We start from the raw sequence: 25970 nt of genomic DNA on the forward strand, positions 1-25970 counted from the left end.
GTGCTGTAATAACAGAATACTGACAGTTCACTGTATCAGAACACAACTTTTACTTGTAATGTCTTGTGTAATGTAATACACGTTTTGAGAAAGTACTATATAATGGCTATTTTTCTTGCTACAAGAAAATATCTGAGCCTTTTACAAAACTCTGCTGAGAAACAATCTTGAAGTGATGGATGCACATGACTGAGAAACAAGAGACAATGGGCCTTTATTGTGTTGACATTGTTGGTTCATCTTGTTCCAAATCAAGTTAAATAGTTTACAGAAAACCTGAGCCTGTTTGACTAGTTCATTTCTTTTTATTTGAAATGTGTCCATGGTTCTTCCCAGCAGGAAATAAAGCCGATTAAATTAGCTCCACCTCCTCCAGCTACAATTAAAGTTCTCTTTTTTCATATCATCCAATTATTACTAGTCAAGATCAACAATAGGCGATTCAATTCCCACTGGGTCGTGTTACGCAGCATGCCAGCGAAATTCCAGCATGAAGGATTAAGGCTTAATTTCAAAGTGAAGCGTGACATCATGTATTTGTTCCTATTCTTATCTTTAATATCACAATGCAAATTACATCCATAACTTAACCACTATGTGGGGTGTCAGATCCACAGAAAGAGAAGGCAGACAAACTGGTCTGTAAATAAGGATTTAATATTTACTCCTGCTGATTAACGGGGTTCAGCTGGCAGACCTCCTCCAGAAACATCTCTCAATAGAAAGTAGGCCTACAGAATGATGGTGCAACCGTGGCTCCACACACACGCAGGGAGAGAGGGAGGTGGGGTGCGCGCAGTCGATATTGACTAGCAGCTACATATAGCTGACAACCGAGCTGTATTCTAACTTTAACATAGCAATAATTATTAGTTAGACTCCTTGCTTGCTGACTTATAACTTATTTGAGGGTGGGTCCCAGACATTGTGTTAAGAACATAGATAGACTAAATTCTCAGAGTTAAGTTGAAGGCTTTAGTTTTGGACAAATTTGTGGAGCGTTGTTCATGATACTTCCGTTCAACCCTGGATTGATTCAGCAATCAGAGAAGCCGCTAACAATCCTTCCCCCAGCCCACGATCATGTATTGATTCGACTGTGCACAAAAAGGGGAAGATATACACAGATGGGTCCGTTACCGTTAAGTATATTTAGCTGATACTTACTATGGAACTTGTATTTGAATACAAGACCTTTTCTTGTAACAGAGTATTTTTACACTGCTATTACTACTTCTACTAATAAAAAAAGAACAGTACTCCTTTCACTGCTGCTGTTACAAAGGTTGCCAGCTATTACAAGGTCTAGGCTGACAACCAGGTGAGACGGGGTCATTGTTGTCAGGGGCCCTACACTCTGGAACAGTCTACAAGAGGAGATCAGGCTCACAAAGTCTGTTCCTGGGTTTACCTTTCCTTTTGAATTGTTTATGGTTTATATATAAATTGTTGTAAATCACCGTGTGATGCCAAAATACATATTTTCTCTTATTCGACTTGTTTTACCTTGATTGTTGAAAAGCTGTGTGTTAAGCTTTAAAGCACTTTGTTACCTGTAACGAAAAATGCTGTAGGCCTACTGATAAATCTATAATTGTTATTATTAGGACAAAAAGGTTTGAACCGCATTGTATTTTTTAAAGGTTTAACCATTTTTGTTTTTAATGTAAAATCATAATCTAAAAAAGTTACTAGTTACTACATGTAGTGAAAAGGAAATTCACTAATACTTCAATATTGAATTTAAGAACAGTACTTACAGAAAAATTACTGTTAGATACGTGACATTTTTCATGTTTAGTGAAACAGGTGACAGGTGAGATGTTGGGCGTGTCGTTGGACAGGTGGGCTTGTGTTGGAGGTAGGGAGGGAGAGAGGGAGGGATGGGAGAAGAAGAGTATAAATGCAGCTGCATTTCTGATGATTGCAGCTGATGATTCTGACTTGCAGCGATGGCTTTCTACAAAGTGATCTGTGTGGCGACTCTGCTGACTCTCCTGACACAAGGTAAGAACCCTCCTCACTGATGTAGTAGAAAATGATGACTTCTAATTTTAATTACATGTATTTTTTTAAAATAGTATAGTTATTATGAAAAACACTGCAATAACCTCTAGGATTAGTTGTCTGAACTTCATGCACAGCCTATTTTTTCTATTAAAGTTTCTGTGTTTATTGCAAGACTTTGTTTAATGTGATTCTAATTTAGTTTTACCCACAGTAGCATTTTGAAGCTACAGTATATCTATGCGCTCTAACACACTTGATTTTGCTTCTGATTGAAAAGACATTATGAAACGGAAATAAAAACTTCCACTTGCAGAACGTTCTTAAATATTAAAAGTTTTAAGTTGATCTAGATTTGAGATCTTTCATTAAGTGGTAAGCCCCATGTGCATGTAACTGATGTCTATAAGATAACCCCTGATTGGTGTGAATGCTGGAATAATGTTTATGTACACAGGCCTAAAGTACCATCATGTGTTTTATAGTCTTAATGTGTTAACAAAAATATTGTGTTTGCAAAATACAGAAGTCAGAGAGAAAATTGTCAGAATCCTGAAATGTCATTACAAACACCTGAGTGCAGGGGAGGTGTCCACTGTGGTGCTGAAATGACTGCAGAATTTTTCAGCCATGTTTAGTACAATACTCTCACAAATCTTATGGTAAATAAGACAGAAGAGCACTGTAATACTTAAAAACACCAAGTCCTAAAAACTGGCCAGCTAAAGCGTGCACACAGTTTAATACCCACAAGTACATAAACACAATCAAACAGGTGCTCGATGGCAGCCTGACCCCGAAATTATAAAAGCAATTTAAACAGGGCAGCCCATAAGATTAGGCCAAACCAAATCCCTTGAAAAAGCATTTATACTCACCTGTTTGAATTGCATCCGACTAGCCTTAAATTGAGCTAAATCTTCAACAATCCTTAGAAAAAAATCCAAATGAAGTTAATTTCGGAATTTTACCACCCTCTCTTCCTGTTCCTTTCTCTCCTGTCTCTTCTTGCAACACCTTTTATGTCTGAATGGCATGACTAGCTTGCAGGTGAGCTCTGCTGATCTGCTTGTCAGATTTTGCACTTCACCCATAGACTGTATAAAAAAAGTCTTGTCTTCCTGTCACATGATCAGATAGAAATTTAAGATTGGGAAACAATCCAATATGCACATATTACCCAGCAATCATTATTGCACACATAGGCCATGTGAATAAATACCAAAGAAAATAAGACAATATTAATTCTGTATCCTTTGCTTGCTACAGGATACAAACACTTAAGCATTATTTATGTATCAGGTGAGGAGGGAATGTAATGTTTGATGAATGAATGTTTTGAATGTAGCTCAACAACAACAAAAATGTTTTCCCTTATTAATATGTAGGCTAATAATAATCGTGACACAGCCTGTCTAGCAGGTCTTTGAAGATGACCACCGTTACACCGCATGCCTGCCATTAGTGAGCAGAGAGAGAGACATTGGTTACAGCCTCAGGGCTTGTCAGCGACTACTGAATTGTCCCTTGCAATTATTTTGAACAAAACATTTATATGTAAATATTGTCTGTCACAAATTGGGGTTGCTCAGAGACACTTTGCTCCGTTTAAACTGCCTCTCTGCTCCAGGATGTTTCCCTCTGAAACGGCTGTGAGCTGCACCAGAGATGGGTACTCGAGTTTGAGACTCGGACTTGAGTCCGGCTTAAGTCGCGCACATAGTGACTTTAGACTCGACTTGAGACTCGCCCACAAAAGATTTCAGAATCGACTCGGACTCGAGGTGCGGGACTCGTGAACAATGTTTATTTTTAGGAAACGTCTGATGAGCTTGCTCCTCTCCCTCCGTAACCTGCCTGCGTAACACGTAGCATCAGCTGCGCGCGGCCTCACGTGAGAGAGGACAACAAACACCGGCAGCTGCTGTGCCATTCATCATAAACTTTGGCTTTACAACTCCATACAACTGGAACCACTCACTCATCTTCAGCCTCACCCCACTAATTCATACAGTCACTTAGAAATGCCATTCAAACTTTAAAACGTTCACAAGTTCACATTCACATTAAACTTTTCAACAATTCTTAAAATATTCCACATCTTTCATACATCTGTAGAAGTTGTATATATTTCTTAAGTCAGAAATCCAGTTTTGCGAGACAATTCAAGACACTGAAACAGTCTGTCCTTGTAGTAAGAGTTCTTTGATAGCATGCAATTTGAGGAATATTTGTGGATTTAATTGAAGCCATCCCCGAGAACTTTTCTATTCAGGGATATGTGGGTAGATTAGATAAACCAAAGGACCAAAGTAATTTCAACCTGTAAGGAATTAACCTTAAAGGATTGTTTGAAGTTGCTGTACCAACACAGTGTGACGGCAGATTTAAACTTTAACTAAGGAGAAATCTGTTCACTGAACAGTTAGTCATCCACGAGCAAAATCAGCCCTCTTCCATGTCACAGCAAATCCTTATTTTACTGAATGTGGCAGAAATTGGGAAAAATAAGAACTTAACAAAAGCAAAGTCAGTTTCTGTAACTGGAAAATAATTTTTCAGCCCGTTAGCTGAGAGATGACAGGGCTAAAGGTTTGTCTGTTTAACAGTTTTGTGTTTGAGCGACTTTAGTAAGAAATGTTACAAATTTCCTTGCATGTAAACGTCACGTCAATATAGCGAGAACATATCAGTAAATAGAAATACACAATTACTGTATCATAAATATTTTGTTTGTTCTCTATTTTCAGAGTGTCACTCACAACTAAGTGGTAAGTCAAAGTTTCTACTCACCTTTTTACTTCCTGTCTGTCTGACTGTCATTGGGACATTTTAAACATGTTTCTGGGATGTAAGCATGTTGTTAATAGCTTCGTTATTGTTATTATTTTCCCACTTCATCTTTGCCTCCCTCCTCAGTGTGTGGTCAGCCTCCGCTCAACACCAGGATTGTTGGAGGACAGGTGGCCCCTGCAGGCAACTGGCCCTGGCAGGCCAGTCTGCAAACCTCTGGGTCCCACTTCTGTGGAGGAACCCTCATTAACAATCAATGGGTGCTGACTGCTGCTCAGTGCTGCGCAAGGTAAGCAGTGAGGAATCTTGGGGGCAGAAATATGATGCTGACATCTGACTGACCAAGGAGAAAATCTGCCATGAGGCGTAGCAGAAGACAATGATTAATGATGGATACCGCAGCTCTAAGGGGCAGGGGAGAAAAAGAGGTGAAACACGTTGCCCTTAATGTAATTTCTGAACCCATTGGATTTTGTCTGACAGCGATTTAGCTTTTATTAGCTTTGTAAACTGGTTACTTGTGAAACAATCTCCATTCTTGCGTCTCAAGTTGCTAATCGGACTGTAAACGTGGGGTGCATCTCAAGTCTCTTATTTGTTGTTTCCTCGCTTGAACCGGAAGTTGTTCTTCTCCTCCATCTTGCAGACGTTCCAAAGCTCTTATTTGTGCGCCAAGGAGCGATCTCTGAGGAGCTATGAGTGCAGATACACAAATGCAGCCTTGGCAGAAGTCTTTTAGTGACCGACGCCCTTTAATTGGAACGCCATTATTGATTGATTGAACGTTGCAGGTGATCAGACTGATCTGATGTATCGTAGACAGATTGGCTTAATTAAACTCACATCCAAGTTTTATGTGTGATTTGTTTTGTGATTCGCTGTCTTGTTAACATGTTCACTGTCAGTCTGAACAACAAAAGCACCACAAACAAATTTCTTCATTAATGAGAAATATTTTTCTTTTCTGTTATTTCCACAATTAACTTTTATTATGGAGACAAATTCAGAGTCAGTCAGAAAGAAACACTTTCTACATAATTTTTCGTCATTTCCATTCACTTGAGTGTACATGTTGCGTTCGAGACCGGTCGGAACTGTGATTTTTCCCAGTTGAAACTTCTGACTTCCGACCTCAAAGCGTTCCAGGTGCATGGTGGTGCAGGACGCCGAAAGTGAACGAAAACCATGACTGACTATGACAAAGTGTGCACACAGTTGCACCCTCAGCAGTGTTTTAGGTGTTACTTCAAAGGACAGCAGTTTAACTGCAACAACTGACATAAATAATAATAATAACTAGTTACCTGTGTACCCCTCTAGCTACATCAGTTGGTAACCTTCAAGTCAGTCAATGTTGTAGGTTACACTTCCTAATGTTTTGGCATTTTTAACAATAACTTTTATGCAGAGAAGATGACTATGACAGTCTTTACTGTAGCCAGCTACCTAATAGGCCTAATATATTTCTACATCAATGTATATGCAGAACAGGTTTCACTATATGATCATATAGGTATTATTTTAATTTAAATACATGACAATATACGTTTTGGTGCCTTTTAGTTTATGGTTTGGGAGCTGCCATTGCTTTATGATGTCATTGAGCTGCTACTCATGATCACGGGATACATATTTTTTCTCTGAGTTCACAAGTAGGAAATCCGACTTCAAGTGGCGTTCCAGGATAGTTTTTCAAGTTGGAGATCGGAAATTTCCGAGTTCCAAGTTGCCTGGAACGCAGCGTTGTTCTAGCGGACAATGCTCTGCAGGGATAACCATTCACATGTGTGCAGACCCAATTCCATCAAAAGTCACACCAGCTGAAAGCTTTGATCAGCTGATTAAGCTGTGATCAACTGCCGCATCATCAGAAACAGGCGTCGCTTCACGTGACACTTTGGAGGAAAGGATGTCTCATTTCTCTAAAAACACATTTCTTCTTTACTGCTCTCCTCGCTTGGTTTCCTTGTTAGGGTTCATACGGCGTAGCGGTAGAACTCTTCTATGTTTGTGTGTTTTAGTTATTATTATTATTTGATGTATGCCGCGCCGGCTCAAATTCCCGTGAGCTGGAATGAGCTAGAAACATGAAACTTGGGGGAATAATTGGAAATGGTGTGCATGAGCTTCCATAGAAATGCGACCTCAATCAGCCACATGGTGGGGCTGTAAATAAGACTTTGAAAGGCCACGCCCCTCACGCAGTAAGTCCGATTGTCTTGAAATTTCTCACACAGGTGCAGCTCAATGTGCTCTACAAAAAGCCTCTGAAACCATTAAGGTCTGCCTATAAAATTTTTCCATCATTTTCAAAATCACATTTTTGAAATCTCCTCCTAGACTGTAGTTAAATTTTCAGTGAATCATCATTGGATTAGACTTATTAAAAGTCATATAAAGCATGTCAATATCTAAATTTTTTTCAAGATATGGACCAATGAACTTTGAAAGGGGCGTGGCTTTGGACATAAATGAACATAAATCACCAATACTACACACAATACATATTCATTCTCCAATCATCACAAATCTCTCAGGTTATGTCCACATAAGTAATTGAAACATGCCCTGAAAGTTTCATTCAAATCGAACACCTGAGGGCGCTATAAAAACAAACTGCAGGTGATATAACGCAAATCAGGCTACAAAATACAAATTGTTTGTCCAGTCAACACAAAACTTGCAGGATATTTCTACATCAGCACCTCACACATACCCTGAAAGTCTCATTCAAATTGACCCCTAGGAGACGCTATAAATGCATAATAGTTGGATGTGGAATGAAACAAATCAAGCTATAGATCAGAAAATGCTTGTCCAATCGTTACAAAACTAGCAGAATGTGTTTCGTAACAATATTAAACCATGTGTGTGAAATTTTTTGATGGTGATATTGCGAAAAAAGGTGTGAACCCGCGAATCGCCGCTTGCGGCTATATTATCTCTCCTTGTTTCCCGGTGGGCGGGACTAAGACGCTAGAAAAAAACGCATGTGAGGGAAACTTATTAAAATTAAGAGAATTGAAATGCACCCATTGACCGCTGCATGGGCCCAGATATACGCTTGCCACACCAGGAGCCCAGAACATTGTCTGTTGATCCCAGAGGCTAAATCCTCGTCAGTCGATGGCCGATGCTTCAGAGACTGCCCTCAGCCTAACAAGTTAGTCTATTAATGAATCATGCCGTCCAGAGATATAGACATTTCTTAATTCCATGTGTCTTTGTCTCCCTTTGGAGTTAATAGAGTTTAAGCTTTTGGACTGAGACACAGGGATAAACCTCGTGGTTGGGCTGTTTTATCACTGCCACGTACACTGGGAGAAAAGCTGGTTTTGCTGTAAAAAAAACACCTGTTGACATTGCAGATGTTTTTCGTTTCAGAGAAGTTCATCCTTAGTTTTCTGTTGGTCTCCAGAGCAACAAATGCAAATGGAGACGGAAGGAATAATTCATAATTTGAAGGAAAAACTTAGTAATTAGATCTTGAGGACATGAAAAAGTATATTGAGCATGTGACTATGATGAGGGAAATATTTAAAATAAAAGGAAATTACTAACTTGTGAGAATTAAATCTCCCTGTTGCAACATCTATCAAGTTCCATACAAACTAGACGTGGTCATAAAATAGACTTGGTTCTTGCTAAAGTGCTCTTGACTACAGTTCTGTTTTTCATGTCTTTGCACTGTTTTGTTTCTCTTCTGATTACCTCAGATCAGGCGTAAGCACGAGCACTCTGGTTGTGTCTCTAGGTCTCCAGAGTCTACAGGGATCAAACCCCAATCAAGTGTCTCGCACAGTATCACAGATCATCGTTCATCCCAACTTTAACTCTGGAACTTTTGACAACGACATCTGCCTCCTGAAGCTCTCCTCACCGGTGACTTTCACCACCTACATTCAGCCCGTCTGTCTGGCAGCCACAGGCAGCAACTTCTACAGGGGGACTGTCTCCTGGTCCACCGGCTGGGGCAATGTTGGAACTGGAGGTGGGTCAGAAAGGACCTGGAGACAAACTAATTACAATGGTGGCAATAACTTTGTTTTCTCAGGATTCTTCGAGTGATAAGCAGGTTTGAGCCCAAACGCACAACAGTGGAGAGCTGACATCAGTTTGCAAGGTTTATTAGCAAAAAGCAGAATAATGTGACTTGAAGTTTGGTAGTGGACCAGTCCTTGTCCTGGTTTATCGCTAGAGTTACTCATTGTACCTTTAATGGGCTAAAACATTGTAAAACCACTGGCATGGTCCTTTAAGTTCAAGTAGTGAGAATGTCTGTTTGATCCACAGAGGAACACCTGGAAAACCTTGAGGTGTGCCACAGATCACTGATGTGTTTATTAAACTGCCCATTTTGTCTGAAACCATTTTAAAAGATGTGAACACTTGTTTATTAACCTGAATTTGTGTCTTTTTAGTGTCTCTTCCTTTCCCACAAAACCTAATGGAGGTGCAGCAGCCGATTGTAGGAAACAGAGAGTGTAACTGTAACTACGGAGTGGGTGTGGTCACAGACAACATGATGTGCGCAGGGTTCAGTGCTGGAGGGAAGGGCATCTGTCAGGTGAGCATTTTTACACCTGTGTTTGTGTCAGATTTCACCTTCTGCAAAGATTCCTTCTCCTAAATGTTTCTCTCCTTTAAGGGGGATGGAGGAGGTCCGCTGGTGAGCAAGCAGGGTGGTCGCTGGATCCAGGCGGGAATTGTGACTTTTACCAGTAGTAGGGGCTGTGCCCAGCCTAATCTCCCATCAGGCTACACCCGGGTGTCCCAGTATCAGTCCTGGATCAACAGCCAGATCACCAGCAACCAGCCAGGCTTCATCACCTTTACCTCCAGTGGGACTGATGGTGACCTCAGAGTTACCTGTTCTGGCCTGCCACCATCAATACCCCAAGGTGAGTGCCTACCACGTCCAGACTTTAATTTTTAACTCTACATTTCACCTTGGAAAGCTTAATATCGTCTGTGATGGTTCTCCAGGTCATAGCTATCATACGAAGGTTGAAGTCAAGGGCAACTGGACTAGATACTAGACTAGATACTAGAACAAAGTCCAGTTGCCCTTGACCTCAACCTGTGTTGGATAAAGCTTAATATTGCATTTGAATGGTGATGCATTCACTAACTGTTGTACATAATGAAGTTCATGGCAGCATCGTGGTTGTTTATAAAACAACAAAGTTATATATTTGTGACTTCTGTGGAGTGCCCCTTTAAATTCTGCTGCTGTCATGTTTTTGTGACATTAAGGTGTCATCAGGGACTGGAGCAATAACAGTAGTACTAGTATTAATACAATTCATTAGTATTAGTAGTAATACGATTAGCAGCAGTAGAATAATATATATTCATTTCAGCCTGTCCTCACCAGAAAAATGTCTGTACTCTGTGTTTTTATTGTCTCTCTCCTCAGTGTGTGGTCTGCCTCCGCTCAACACTAAGATTGTTGGAGGACAGGTTGCCTCTGCAGGCAGCTGGCCCTGGCAGGCCAGTCTGCAAATCTCTGGGTTCCACTTCTGTGGAGGAACCCTCATCAACAATCAATGGGTGCTGACTGCTGCTAACTGCTTCTACAGGTAACTATTGAGGGTAGGGTCGCGACAAAAAACAACATGTCATACCTGTAAACAGCCTGTCTAAGGCAGGGTTCCCAACCTGGGGTTGTAACCCTAGACCTTTGCAACTTGAATTTAGTTTAACACACTGGGGGAAGCTCTGTAGTCATGAACGACTAAGTTGTGGGAACGATATCTCCCTGTTGCCACATCTATCAGGCTCCATACTACCTAGAATAGACTTGATCTTAAAGTGGACTTAGTTTCCTCTACAGTTCTGCTTTTCATGTCTTTGCACTGTTTCGTTTCTCTTCTGATTACAGTACAGGCATAACCACAAGCATTCTGACTGTGGTTCTGGGTCTCCAGACTCTACAGGGATCAAACCCCAATCAAGCGTCTCGGACAGTATCACAGATCATCATTCATCCCAACTATAACCCCGCAAATTTGGATAACGACATCTGCCTCCTGAAGCTCTCCTCACCGGTGGCTTTCACTTCCTACATCCAGCCCGTCTGCCTGGCAGCTCCAGGCAGCACCTACTACAAGGGGACTCTCTCCTGGGCCACCGGATGGGGTAGAATTGGATCTGGAGGTGGGTTGGAAAGAACCTGGATTACATTTATTTTCAGAGACAGTGTGGTGTCAACAACTGTGTTTTTTTCAGAAATTTCAATGCAAAAATGTAGTTCCTCCTTTACCCAGGGGAGCAACAAAACCTTCCTGTAACTGTCTGTGTGTAGGGATCCTTTTATCATACTGCTACTGTTAGAGAGGGGGGCTGGTTTGTCTCAGCCAGCAGCTGAGTTTATATGCGCCAGATTTGAATGAATGTGGCAAACTAAGCTAAACAGTTACTAAAGACAGACAGCTTTCACTTTAGTTTGTTTGTAATTATGTGGTATTTGACAATCTAGTTCTGGGCTTGTGTAAAACCAAAACAAGAAATCCCATTTATTAACCTGAATTTGTGTGTCTTCAGTGCCCCTTCCATCCCCAGGAAACCTCATGGAGGTGCAGCTGCCAATTGTGGGGAACAGACAGTGTAGCTGTACCTATGGATTGAACATTGTCACAAACAACAAGATGTGCACCGGGTTGAGTACTGGAGGAAGGGACATCTGTCAGGTGATCATTTTTACGCTTGTGTTTGTGTCAGATTTGACCTTCTGCAAAGATTCCTTCTCTTAAATGTTTCTCTCCTTTAAGGGGGATGGAGGAGGTCCGCTGGTGAGCAAGCAGGGCGGTCGCTGGATCCAGGGGGGAATCACGAGTTTTACCAGTAGTAGAGGCTGTGCCCAGCCTAATATCCCATCAGGCTACACCCGAGTGTCCCAGTATCAGTCCTGGATCAACAGCCAGATCACCAGCTTCCAGCCAGGCTACTACACCTACACGTCCACTGGGACTGACGGTGACCTCAGCATCACCTGTTAATCACAAAAAACCTACACCCTAACGTAAGTGCCAGCCCTGTCCAGACTTTGATTTTAACCATTTGGAAACTTTAAAATGATATATTTATCTTTTTGTTAAAACACAATCTGGGATTTAGATAGTATTAGGATTGTTTAGAAATCAGGCACTTTGTTTTTTGATATTAACATCTGCTAATACACAGAAGCCTCCCCATTAACACCCTGAAATGAAGGTTTAGGTACAGAAGTTACTAACTAGGTGAAAGTCTACCACACCGACAGAGAGCAGACTGTTTCTTCTGTTTCTCTTTTGCTTTGTGTTTACCCACATCATTTTTTAACACAATTTTGGATCCCAAAGTTGATCCCAAAGGTCTCATACCTGCAGAAGAAGATCTTCCACAGTTATTTTACTGAGAGAAGGAACTCCTGAAGTTCATCAACGACTGTTGGTTGCTGTGTGTTTTAATACCTAGTGCACTTCATGTTTTGTTTTGGTACCACGCTGCTGGGCCCTTAACTGCGTGAGTTCCTGTCACTGACCAAACTGTCACTGTCGCATGACCAAAGTTCACTGGTGGGTTCTGTGTGATAAAGTATTAATCACATTGTATCTTGCCACGTCAATCAGGACCTTATAGATCTCGCTCTGTGTACTTTTTCCCTTTTCCCTTTCCCCATACTAATACACAATACACACACACACACACACTCACACACACACCCATACGCTTGGGGTGGAAAGAGTACTAAAATATTCTACTTAAAGGAGACTAGGGCTGTCCCAGACTAAGGATTTACAAAGTCGAATCAGAATCGTCGAGTCCTGCCTATAGTCGACTGATAGTCGAATCGTGTGTTTTTGTGCACAGAGATTGTGAGCCGAGGCTAAACTGAGGCTTATTGTTGACCATTTTCTCTCTCTCTCTCTCTCTCTCTCTCTCTCTCTCGCCTGCCATTCACCGGTCTTGTGCAGAGTTTTTGCCGTGCTGCCGACAACTGGATGCACGTTGCCGTTCCTCGCGGGTCTATTTCAAGTAGCGGCTGTTTAAAAACAATATAATATTCTTTGTGTGGTTCATCAAAGGTGATAATTATCTGAAAGTCCCGCGAGGTGACATGCGCACTGAAGACCAAGGGTTAGGGTTACAATTTTGGATTTATTCGCGCACTTTAAAAACATTCATTGGAAGTTATTTTTCTTTTGACATGTTTATTTACAGCATTAAACGTTTATATATGTATAGTAATAGGCTGTATATTAACTTATTGAGAGAAAACAGTTCGTTCTATGTAAAATCGGACGTTGAGTACCCCCATATCGCCAAAATGGCATGATCCTTGTTTCACCGCGAAGCTTCGACTGCGAGATTGACTGTCGTATCAAGCTCCGCCCATCGAAGCATCGAATCTTTGACTATTTGGGGTCAGCCCTAAAGGAGACCTATTATGCTTTTTTATATTTTATGACTTATCGACAATGTTAGATGTTCATGTTAAACATAGCCAAAGCTTCAAATAATGAGGTAAAAGTATTTAAAAGAAATCCCTGTGAGCAAAAACCTCAGATTTCCTCCTGTTCTGAATGCTCTGTTTTGAACTGCTTTTTCTACCAATGGCTCCTTTCTACAACACACGGAGACAGATGGAGCCGGTGTTCCATATATGGTCATTTGCTCTACACAGCTACGCTCAGTCTGTATGTACTATAGATAGTATATAACTGGTCTGACTCGGATCATCACTGATTAATCAACCCACCTACGAGGCTCACCTGTGAAACACCAACGCAGCGTCACCGATGGCTGAATAGTTTTTTTAGATTGCTGAGAGCTTTTAATCTAAGCAATACGGTTACATCTCTCATGTGCGACTGGGTGTCACAGGGTTTTGACGTCATTTTGGGGCCTACATGGATCCCTCTATGCAGGTTTGGTCGGCTTCACTGTCCGATCTCTGGCTTACCCCCTTGGTATGTACCTCTCAGCGGCAACAACAGCCTGGTAACATGCTTCAGGTCTTGGCCAATCAGAAGACAGTGGGCTTTGAGAGGGGGGTTCTTAAAGAGACAGGAGAATCTACAGCTTATTTCAGACAGATGCTGAAATGAAGGCCTACATGAAGAGGCAGTGTAATTTTTCTAACTTTCACTCATGCAAAGCTGCCATATAGGAGTCATTGAACTACAATATAGGAATGGAAATGCAGTGTAATAGGTCTCCTTTAAGTAAAAGTACAATTACTTTGATGAACTTTTACCTAAGTGCAAGTAAAATCACAGGAATAAAACTCTACTCAAGTAAAAGTAAAAAGTAGCTCATTTAAAATTAGTTATTTAACCTCCTAAAATAACTTTATTTTTACTGATTATATATCTTATTTATACTTCTTATACTTATTTTATTAAATTGCAGTTTTTTGCAATTTGATAAGGTCATAAAGCCATATTGCACTTTCGATTTTAGTTTGTTTGACAGATACTTGGTGCAAAACAATGTTAGAGACCTTTTATGTTATTATTATATATATTATAGTTTTTTCTTCATAATGAAACTGTGGCGGAACAGATTACACTATGGGAGTCTGCACTGGACTGGGGGAGCTTGTCTCCTCTTAATAAGACAGGACATGCTATTTTTGCCATTCATTTTTGTTTTTCTGTATCATCATGGATCATGCGTAAAATCCGGAATCTCCACTCCCTCTCGCTGCGGACAGTCGGTGATCATTTCCTCTGGCTGGATGAAGTCCGACGCTCCTCATATTACGCATCCATGTACTGCAGTAAGGGACTCGCTGCAGCAAGAGTCACAGTCAGTCGTCTTTGAGCCTGTCTTTGTAGCTGAGTACAATACTTCAAACAAAACACCTCTGCATACGCTTTAATTGCATCCACACACCCGAAACCCACAACTTGTTGTCTAAACTCCAATTGTCTATACCAATATGGTGCAGACGGGTAGACTGTAATGGTTATTAAATATAGTTGTTTTTAAAGTGGTGAAGACAGGTTTGGGGTTTTTAACTGACCGAGACCCAAGCTTTTTTCTAAATCAACGCTTTTCTAATTTCTTACTACTGTCACATTTGATCATTTCCCATTATTCCATAATTGCCACATGTAACTACAGTGACTGCTGTTCAGGAAAAGTTGCATATTCTCGCTTTGAAATGAGCCCATTTGAAGGCCTTTCTGGAAATATGCTTTTTCACTTTACACACTCACAAGAGAGCTTGAACATTTGGAAAAACTAAGAATTTGAAAAAAGTAACATTGTTAACATTTCACAAAAAGTTGGACTTGAACACATCTGTCCTGTTTGTTTGTTCAGGGTGATCTGGCGGTGAGCAGAGCGGCTCTTGGTTCCAGGCAGCAGTGTTGTTAGTTGGAAACAACGCCACCTTCCTGGCTCAGACACCAACACCACCAGCAACAACAGCAACAGCACAGCTGCCGGCAACATACCAACTACCAGCGGGGGCGCTCCTGCTCACTCCCCCTTCTTCTTCTTCTCAGTGTGACAGAATCTGAATGGCAACTGCTTTGTCTCTAAAATGAAGGGTGTAATTTATGGGTGTAAAATTAATAAATTAATGACAATGAATTGTTTAAGCAGCACTGAACAAATGTAGGTATATGTAGCCTGGCATACCAGCGTGTCAAGGTTTTTGAAGGATCCAGATGTTACGCAAAGACAAGATGATAATTAGTCATTTACATAAAACTTCCCCTTCAAATAACTGAAAACAGGATGGTGTTTATTGATTACATTGCAGGTATATTAAACTCATGCTATCGTGAATTTCTTACAGTCGTTAACAAATGGATTAAAAAACTTAAGGAGCATATTTTAGAGGTCAGAGGAACACATGTCCATCATGTACCTATCTGAGCTAGTGTACCTTAATGTACAATTATATCTAAAGTGAACAAGCAGCATTTGCTCTAAAAAATTCTTAAACTGAACTTTACATTGATAATAATTTGGTTTGAAAGATAAATGTCAATATTAAGTCTTGTCAAGTTTTGCCGTGGCAACAACTGTCCTGTAGATGTGAAAGTGCTGAATAATTAACCCCTTTGATTTTTTTTATCACAATAACCTGGTTTTTAATTAAGGGAAATCCTTTCTGTCGGCTTTGAGCACATGTATGAACTCAACTCATGCAGTCTAATCTAAATGTCCTGCAGTAAATCCTCCTTCATGATGGTTATAATCTGTTTGTGTTGAAACTGTTTTAGAGATGTGCTGATTCAACTGTATGGTCATTCTGGAGGCTGAAGTTGTGTTTCGTAGCCACATGCATGTATCAAATAAAAAAAACTGAACATTTTTTGCTACAGTTGCTGAAGTGAATATTTTCTAATAGAAAAATCTTTAATATTGTTCTTGTTCAAACAAAAGTCACTAACTACAACATCTTTAATCTGTTGAATCTGTAGTTACGAGTCTCAAATGCTGTGTTTTCACTCATATGACTCACAAAGTTCTGCACACGCTCACTTTTACTCCACATTACTCAGTGAAATGTGGAGCGCCAAAAAGGTCCAACTGCAGACGCTTAGACCTCATTTCTCCTCCTCAGACCCCTCAGACTTGTTGTATGTACAGAAATGCATTTGAATGGTGAGTAGTGCAGTAGTGCATGTTTTATTTATGGATGATGTGTGACCTCTAGTGGGTGTAAGACGTAACAAAGGAGGAAATCAACTGACATTTTGGTAACTGAAGCTTTTCCTGGTCATATTGATTTTTAGGGGGAGTATTAAAAACTGCAAACTTTTCTGTAACTAAATGATTCGCAGTCTGTTAGCTGAGAGAGGAAAGGGTTAAAGGTGTGTCACTCATCAATGTTTGTGTTTTTACCAGTTTAGTAATAAATGTTAAGGATGATCTCAAATTTCAACCCATGTAAATATCACATGTCAAACTAGCATGGGGCATATCCAGAGCTGGAAAGAGTCCTAAAATATTGTACCTAAGTAAAAGTACTGTTACACTGGTGAATTTTTACTTAACTAGGCTACAAGTAAAGTTACTCTTATAAAAATTTACTCAAGTAAAAAGTAGCTCACTTAAAATGTACTCAGAGTTTATACTGATTCAATATCTTATTTATAGGCCTTGTTATTAAACTTATTTAATTAAATCGCAGTCTTTTGCGATTTGAAGAAGGCACAAAGCCAGATATTATGTTGTGGTGGCAGCCTGGCTGACGGTGAGTGTCCTCTTTATTTCTCATTTTGTTTGTTCCACTGTTTTCATGTAGCTACCTTGCCTTCCTCCCTGTGTCTCCTCCCCTGCGTGTGCTCTCCCTCTCTTCCTCTCTCTCTCCGCTCCTGAGCCCAGCTGACCGTCCACACCTGCACCTCATCAGCCGCCGCACCTGCCAGCAATCACTCCATCTCAGCCTGTATATCAACCCCGGTTCTCCACATCACTGTTCCCCGTTTTCCCTGTTACTAACCCTGTCTGTCCGTCCGTCCCCAGGTCCACTCACCTCCATCCGCTGTCGAGTCAGCTGGGCTTGCCTACTCCTCCTCCTTTACAGTTTGCCTACAAGGCCAAAAAGGGGGACAGAAGATGCAGTGGCTCTTCACTCCCTTGAATCACCTGGGAATTTCGCCAGACTTATTTTTATTGACTAAAGTTCTGCCTTCAACACTATGCAGCGTCACCATCTCTGCGTTCTCTCAGTTCTCATTCACTGGGTTTACAGCTTCCTCAGGGACAGAACACAGACAGTCAGAGTGGATTCTGTGACATCCTCCAACATCATCAACACCGGAGCCCCACAAGGTTGTGTCCTGAGTCCATTTCTGTTTACCCTATACACCAATGACTGCACCAGCCCCTCACCCGTTACCACATAAATCAAGTACTCTGACGACACTGTTATTCTTGGTCTCTAATCAAGAACATAAACTCTGTTTTAAGCTATCAAGACTTTATCTCTGTGTTCAAATAATCATCTTCAGGTGAACGTTGCAAGAACAAAAGAAATGTTAATTAACACACCCAACTCCGACAGCACAGCCAATATTGTCACCCTCAATCTTACATGCATCAATAATGTAGCTGTTGAAATGGTGGAGTGCTTCAGATACCTTGGACTCTGGACAATAAACTGAAATTTGATCATTAACCACTGACACTTTCAAATGCTTCCAACAAAGACTCTCTGCCATCCGTAAACTTAAATCTATTTCGGTTGCTCCCCACCTTCTACTGCTTCTCTACAAAAGCATAGTTCAACCCATCTATCTGTTATTTCAACATACTCACTGTGACCAATAAGAACAAATTTAAACGCATCACAAATAATGCCTCCAAAATAAGTGGACTCCCCACACCCAACCTCTCTGACCTCAATAGGAAAGCCATTTTACGGAAAGCACACATAATAGCACTCAGAACAGGCCTCGCCATGGTCGACCAAAGAAGCTGAGTGTACATGCTCACCGTCATATCCAGAGGTTGTATGAGTGATGCCAGCATTGCTGCAGAGGTTGAAGGGGTGGGGGGTCAGCCTGTCAGTGCTCAGACTAGTCAAATTAGTCTGCATGGCTGTCGTCCCAGCAGTAAGCCTCTTCTAAAGTTGATGCACAAGAAAGCCCTCAAACAGTTTGCTTGAAGACAAGCAGACTAAGGACATGGATTACTGGAACCATGTGCTGTGGTCTGATGAGATGGTGTCAAGCGTGTGTGGGGGCAACCGGGTGAGGAGTACAAAGACAAGTGTGTCTTGCCTCCAGTCAAGCATGGTGGTGGGAGGGTCATGGTTTGGGGCTGCATGAGTGCTGTCGGCACTGGAGAGCCACAGGTCATTGAGGGAACCATGAATGCCAACATGTACTGTGACATACTGAAGCAGAGCATGATCCCCTCCCTTCGGAGACTGGGCTGCAGGGCAGTATTCCAACATGATAACGACCCCAAACAAAGAAGCTGAGGGTAAAGGTGATGGACTGGCCAAACATGTCTCCAGACCCAAATCCTATTGAGCATCTGTGATGTCGTCATGGAGGAGTGGAAGAGGACTCCAGTGGCAATCTGTGAAGCTCTGGTGAAACTCCATGCCCAAGAGGGTTAAAGGCAGGGTAGGTAGGTTTGAGAAACTAGCAAGAAACTGTTGGATTTTGAAAGTATCCAACAGAGAAACTCGCTTCTGGGCTCCTTCCAAAGCCACACCCCCAAAACACGTGAATGCGTGTTGCCGACACAGGAGGACGAGTACAGTGTGACGAGTGCAGAGCAGCGGCTCACATCAGGGGTAAGAAAACATCTAACTTTATCATTATGAAAATAAACAACTAACCCGGCTGTTAGTACTCACATCGAGCTAGCATGTTATTTTTGGATAGGTTTAAAAAGACTTCATTTGATTCAGTAACTAGCTGGCTAGCTAACTGTTAGCAACAGGTAGCTGTGCTAACAGCTGCGGTAACATTGGGCAAAGCTAAAAACAGGCTGATACACATTTTCCCGTTTCCATCAGTTACACTACACGAACGTGAATTTCGTATTAAACTCATGTACGTGGTTTTGCATGCTGGAGCTTCGGCGATGACAGCATTATTGTCTCTGATGAGGACTGCACCCCAGAGTCAAGCACAGAACGGGACAGGACCGGGGTCGAGGCGAAGCAGAAGAGGGAGGGTTGCTGGGGTCCGAGGAAGAAGAGGCAGGACGGGGAGGACGAGGTGCAAGCCAAGTTAGCTGTATGCTAAGTAGGTAGCTACGTTGTCTACCGACGAAAGAAACAAATTACCATCAAAATGAAAAAAGCCAGATTACCTGTCCAGCAGAAATGAAGCGACCACGGTGTAACTTCAGCAACTTGGTGTTCCTCAGTTGTCACCGTCGTAGAAAAGCCACGCAGACATTAACTCCGATCTGACCGCTTTATCGTCGGGTCTGAGAGAGCTGAGAGGAAGCGCGCATGTGGCCAGCTCCTGTAGCAACAGGGCTGGTAGCCATGGCAGCGAGGGAGAGTGACAGTCTGTGTCTATTGCAGCCCTGAGAGGACTACAGACAGCCGATTTTTATACTCTCTTCTTCAGAGCACCTAACATTTTCATATGTATTGTTGTGTAAAGACAGTTTCAACAAATATGACAAAAAGTGTTTTAGAAACAACTTGCCTACCCTGCCTTTAAGGCAGTGATGGAAAATAATGGTGTGGCGCAGTGTTATTTTTTTAATTGCCTTTTGCTTCAGTGATTGTTGAATTGAAGAAATATTTTGTTTGAAGGCAAAAAGCAAAGGCTTTTGTCAGTACATTTACAGATATGACATTTTAATTTCTTGTTGCACTCCCTCTATCAATACAAAGATTTAAAACATTTATATTCATGTTATTGTTATCACATTATCTTCTGTCATTAGTGTGAACGAGTACTAGCCAATCACAGCACAGTCGGGCAGAATTTGCCGCACTCACAGCTGGCATCAAATCACAAGGACCCAAGCTAGTGGCGAGTAGTAGCCAATAAAAAGCCACAGTACAGTAAAGCGAGACTTGTCGTAACTCTGGCAGGGAAAAAATGACGCATTGGAAAAGTATGACTCAAATGCCTTTCTGAGGTTGACATTGTTTTCGGTGTCGATCGGATTCTCGTACTATGTTTTTTATCCTTACGTGGACTTTGTGTTGGAGTCTGTGTGTTAGCGGACGTCTTGTAGTTATCTGCAGTGCTGTCGCTGTGCCTTCATGCAGAAAATCCAACCCCATTTCTTTACATAGGATACAGCGTAGTGGCTGTTACAAGGGACCAAGAAAGCAGGTGTGTGGTTAATTTTTATGTGTGATTACAACCTGTTCACCAACAGGCAATAAAAAGTGGTTAACAAGTGATTTCTATTTAAAACCTATATAAAGCCCCTTTAAGTCACACTAAACAAATGCACATTAACACAAAAAACATAGCAGCCCAGCATAAATCTACATTGATTCAATGTTGTAAACTGTTTGACCAGTTACAAATACAAATCTTGCATTCAAATTAAACTTTTTACAAAACTGTAGTAATAAAATATGCAAAACAAAAGTGCTCGGTGGATCCACTGTTGAGTAAATTCTCTTAAAGTCACTGTGTCATCAGTTAGATTTTTGGGGAAAAGATGGGAAAAACAACCAACTATTTCAATCTGCAAAGTGAGCAGTAACTATAGTCGTGTGGAACAACAATAGCTTTGCACTGAACTCATAGCTTCTTTTAGCCTGATTTAAAACGTTGCCTGGATACATTAAAGTGAAATAACAAACTATATTCTGTTCATAGCAGATAATCATAGTAAAGGAGTTTAGGAAGCAGCTGAGTGAAATAACTGCTATATTTCCTGTCAGTAATCACTGTTTGCGTTCAGCCCACATCAATACCTTTTTCATACCTTTGTGTTTTGCCTTATAAAGTTGTCATTTTTTACAACATCATCAATTTCCAACTTTCCCAGAATCAGCACAACCTCAGCTCTCACTCAACTCAACCTTTATTTCACACACTATTGGGGAATATTTCTACATATTTTATTGTAAACACCACTTGTTTCCACACTGTTACTTTTGTGTAACAGGAAAAAAATGGGGTGTCTAGCTCAAACTGTCGAGGAGTGACATGATGCCTTCTGAACTGTACCACAGCCTGTTTAATCTCTTAAAGTTTCTGTATTTATTGCAGGTCTGTGTGTGATGTGATTCTAATTTAGTTTCTTCCATAATATGCAACATCCAGTTAAACTTTCAAAATAAAATGTTAATGTTGCGAAACAAACTGACGCCATCGGGTCTTGACTATGCGTCTATATGGGACGAGCTGGGAGAAAGGGTTGTTTTTATGGGTATAGTTGTGTAACTTGATCCTTAATAAACCAAAAAGAAGCTTTCTTATTCGGTTCAGTCTGTCCTTGTAGTAAGAGTTTTTGTAAGCTTACAAATTAAGAAATATTTGTGGATTTAGTTTAAGCGAAGGAAACTTTCCTTTCTATTCAGGGGTATGGGGATAGAGATGGAGAGAGACAGATAGATAACAGCAACTTTAAACTGTTTGAAGGAATGTTTTTACGTCACTATACCAACACCATGTATACTATAGCTTTTCACCATCATGGAGGAGATGTGTACAGTAAATGGGTTTCAGGTTAACATCTTGTTGCCACACCTTGTTGTTATGTCCCTGATTGCAAAACTGATTCTGATGAAAAACTTTAAGAAGAAGGAAGGAGAAGAAGAACATCTGTTCACTCAACAGTTAGTCATCCAGGAGTGAGAAAATAACAATCAGGGTGATTTTTTTAGATCAAAGCTTGAAAAATCTGCCAAAATCATTTAACCCAAACTTGGCAATGTATTATACACACATATAGATGTTCTTTACTTTTCATATAATATTTAAATTTATGGTTTTCATTTGATGCACATTTTGTATTTCATATAAATAATACTTTTGAGTAAGTGTTTTTATTAAATTTACAGGGGATCATACAGCTAATAAAAGAATGCCTGGATGACTTTAATGTATTGTAACGTTAAAGGCAAATTAGTTCTTGCTGTTATAAAGACCATTCAGGTCCCACATATTAGCATCATCTATACTTAACATTTTAAGCCAAAACAGAAATCATTTACATATTTAGAGACCAAAAGAAATCTGGTTTTGATGGCTAAAATCTAAATAACAGACACTAAAATCATCAATGCCAGTAAATAATAATCAAAAACATGTAATTGATTTTTTGTTTTTGAGAAGAGAAGACAGGAAATAAAATCAGTGTCAAAACAGGGATGAGACAGTGATGCATTATGGTTGTACACACTGTACTGCATGGTAGCGTCATGGTTGTTTATAAAACAACAACATTCTACAATAGTTTTCACAGGAGTACCACTCTTCATAAAGAGTAAACTGACCTTCATGTGTAAAATCAGTGGAGTGCCCCTTTAACTTCTGCTGCTGTCATGTTTTTGTGACATTAAGGCATCATCAGGGACTGTAGTAACAGTGAGGAAACTTATTAGTGGCAGCAATAAGATAAGCAGCAGCAGAACAAGATACGTTCATTTCAGCCTGTCCTCACTAGAAAAAACAGTCATAAAGGCCGATTCTTCAAGCAGCTGATTAAGACCCATATTTACAGTTATAGTTAGGTTGCGACCTCTAGTGGTCATAAGACGTAGCAAAGAAGGAAGTCAGCTGACACTCAAATGTTGGTGACTGAAACCTTCAGTGGTCTTAATGATCCTCTTATGTTAACTGAGTGGACATGGTTAAAAGTGTGTCACTTATCAAAAATCAAACATATTTACTTAATAAATAAATTACAGATAACAGAATAACAGATGATCACAAAATTACAACCATGTAAATATCATATGTCAATGTGGAATTAGCCATATCAGTAAATATAAATACAATACTGTTGTTTCATGAGTGTTTTAGTTTTTTTTTGAGTGTCACTCACAACTAAGCGGTAAGTTTCCTGTTCATCTGTCTTTTGGGACATTTTTAACACGTTTTTGGGATGTAAATGTTTTGTTTATAGTTTCATTATTGTTAGTATTTGCTGTAAACCCTGGATCTCTTACCCTGTGTCTTTATTGTCTCTCTCCTCAGTGTGTGGACAGCCAAAGCTCAACACCAGGATTGTTGGAGGACAGGTGGCCTCTGCAGGCAGCTGGCCCTGGCAGGCCAGTCTGCGAAACTCTGGGTCCCACTTCTGTGGAGGATCCCTCATTAACAATCAATGGGTGCTGACTGCTGCTCACTGCTTCTACAGGTAAGCACTGAGGGTCGGTATGCAAAAATAAACGTCATCGTTGTCCTAAGTAACTTTAGAGCTAACCTGCAGGTCTCATTTATAAACGATGCGTACGTACAAAACAGGGCTGGAAACGTGCATATGCCACTTCCCAAGCAAAGGTTCCATCCATCATCAACCGCTTATCCTTACATTGGGCAAAAGCCGGGTATCACCCTGGACAGGTCGCCAGTCTATCACATAGACATACAACCACTCACACCTAAGGACAATTTCTGAGACACCAATTAACCTAGCCTGCATGGCTTTGGATGGTGGGAGGAAGCCGAAGCACCTGGAGAGAACCCACGCAGACACGGGGAGAACATACAAACTCCACACAGAACGGCCAGGGCAACTAGGGTTTGAACCCACGACCTTCTTGCTGTGAGACAACAGTGCTAACCATTGTACCACCGCGCCGCCCCTTGGAAAGGTTGTGATCTGTAAAAAACGAACAAAGAATGTGGGGTGCTGTAAGTAAACTGAACCGTGCATTCGCACTTAAAGAGGAGAAAAGAGAAACTGTGACTCACATGGCAGAAGGATGAAACGGTTTGAAATGAATAGGCCTGCTATTGTGTAAAATAAGCTGCATATGGATGCAGACATCTGTGGGCAGGCGACAAGATTATCGGATGAGTATCTTTCCGTTCCATTCTGTATGTAGTCTGAATGATATTGACCAATCATGTATGAGCAGGCTTTGGTTGCATGCAGGTAAGCAGTCCACATGGAAAGCAAAAGATGCGGATGCAAATGTAATCTCTGGTCTTAGACGTCGTCTCTCCAGCCAGCTGCACGTTTGCGTCTCAAGTTATTAATTGGACTGTAAACAATCACGCCACACGAAGAGGAAGTGTTGGCCAAGAAACACTGTAGCCACATTGGAAGACCCAAAACATTAGCTGTTACTCCCAGAAGATAAATCTTCATCAGACAAGTTGTGTCAATCATGCCGTCCACTGAGATTAAATCTTAAATCCATGTGTCTTGGTTCTCTCTCCCTTTGGAATTCAATAGTTTAATTCAGTTTACAAATTTGGACTGAGATACAGGGATAAACCTCAAGGTTGGCTGTATTACACTGTACACTGGCAGAAAATGATTTATAATATAATGAGAATACAAATTACTAACTTGTGGGAATGACATCTCCCTGTCACTTCTATCAGGCTCCATACAAACTAAACCAGATGTGGTCTTGACTACAGTTCAGCCTTTAATGGCTTTGCACTGTTTTGTTTCTCTTCTGATTGTAGCACAGGCATAACCACACGCACTCTGACTGTGTCTCTGGGTCGCCAGACTCTACAGGGATTGAACCCCAATGAAGTGTCTCGGACTGTGTCACAGATCATCATTCATCCCAACTATAACTCCAACACTAATAACAACGACCTCTGCCTCCTGAAGCTCTCCTCACCGGTGACTTTCACCACCTACATCCAGCCCGTCTGCCTGGCAGCCCCAGGCAGCACCTTCTACAGCGGCACTGCAGCCTGGGTCACCGGCTGGGGCACCATTGGAAGTGGAGGTGGGTCAGAAAGCACCTGGAGTACATTTTCAGAGATACTCAGACTACAATGGTGACAAGAACTGTTTTCTCAGATAGTTCAATGCAAAAACTCCTTCTATCCAGGGGAGCAGCCAAACACAAAACCTTCTTTCTTTGCTTATGGCGTGTTGAGATAGCTGGGCTATTCTTGATCAATGATTGATTGATTTTTGAGAAAAAGGAGACAAAGACACACACTCCTGTCTACTTCAGTGAAGCCGAGGAGGAGCAGGTGAACAGATTCAGGTTCTAAATCAGCATCACAGAGAACCTGACATGGTCGTCTCACAGCTCCACGCTGGTGAAAAACTCAAAAACGACGGTATGTCTTAAGGAAGCTTAAGAAGGCTAAATTCTCATGCCAAGTTCTTGTCAGCTTTTACAGAGGAGCAATAAAAAGCTACAGAATAGAAAGGGTTCTGCAGCGGGTGATTAAAACTACTCAGAAGATCTCCTGAGCATCAGTGATATCGGTGAGGTGAGGTGCCTACGCAGAGCCCAAAGGATACTAAAGGATAGGAGTAGGGTTGGGCCGATGGCTGCAGACATCATAATGTTGAGTTGTCATTGTGACTGACCAGCCAACCCGCAAAGAAAAAAATATTAATTTTTCACATTATATTTGTGTCTCTTCAGTGTCCCTTCCACCCCCAGGAAACCTAATGGAGGTGCAATTGCCGATTGTGGGGAACAGAAAGTGTAACTGTAACTATGGAGTGGGCTTGATCACAAGCAACATGATGTGCGCCGGGTTAAGTGCTGGAGGGAAGGACTCCTGTCAGGTGATCATTTTCACACCTGTATTTGTGTCAGATTTCACCTTCTGCAAAGA

At 41.1% G+C, this 25970-nt stretch overlaps 2 protein-coding genes and 1 long non-coding RNA gene across 3 annotated transcripts in view; 2 read left to right on the forward strand and 1 right to left on the reverse strand.

Annotated features, from left to right (window-relative positions):
* Positions 1 to 1952: 1952 nt before the first annotated feature.
* Positions 1953 to 16117, forward strand: LOC123967415 (transmembrane protease serine 9-like). Its single transcript, XM_046043511.1, has 11 exons — positions 1953 to 2007; positions 4758 to 4778; positions 4927 to 5089; positions 8517 to 8791; positions 9222 to 9367; positions 9449 to 9701; positions 10220 to 10382; positions 10685 to 10959; positions 11347 to 11492; positions 11574 to 11824; positions 15115 to 16117. Exons 1-10 carry the CDS (start codon positions 1953 to 1955, stop codon positions 11799 to 11801), a joined length of 1725 nt encoding a protein of 574 aa, XP_045899467.1. The 3' UTR covers positions 11802 to 11824; positions 15115 to 16117.
* Positions 16118 to 17002: 885 nt separating this feature from the next.
* On the reverse strand, positions 17003 to 19698 carry LOC123962282. Its single transcript, XR_006822894.1, has 3 exons — positions 19582 to 19698; positions 17285 to 17340; positions 17003 to 17170 (listed from the first exon to the last, which is right to left on the reverse strand). It is a non-coding gene; the product is annotated as an uncharacterized LOC123962282 (long non-coding RNA).
* A 2255-nt stretch (positions 19699 to 21953) lies between these two features.
* LOC123967416 (serine protease 33-like) overlaps positions 21954 to 25970 on the forward strand; it is a 5682-nt gene continuing 1665 nt past the window's right edge. Inside the window, exons 1-4 of the mRNA XM_046043512.1 lie at positions 21954 to 22048; positions 23326 to 23559; positions 24843 to 25117; positions 25775 to 25920. Coding sequence (XP_045899468.1) covers positions 21954 to 22048; positions 23326 to 23559; positions 24843 to 25117; positions 25775 to 25920 — 750 coding nt within the window. The remainder of the gene's footprint in view (positions 22049 to 23325; positions 23560 to 24842; positions 25118 to 25774; positions 25921 to 25970) is intronic.

The sequence above is a fragment of the Micropterus dolomieu genome, linkage group LG02 (genome assembly GCF_021292245.1).
Source record: "Micropterus dolomieu isolate WLL.071019.BEF.003 ecotype Adirondacks linkage group LG02, ASM2129224v1, whole genome shotgun sequence".
Taxonomy (NCBI): domain Eukaryota; kingdom Metazoa; phylum Chordata; class Actinopteri; order Centrarchiformes; family Centrarchidae; genus Micropterus; species Micropterus dolomieu.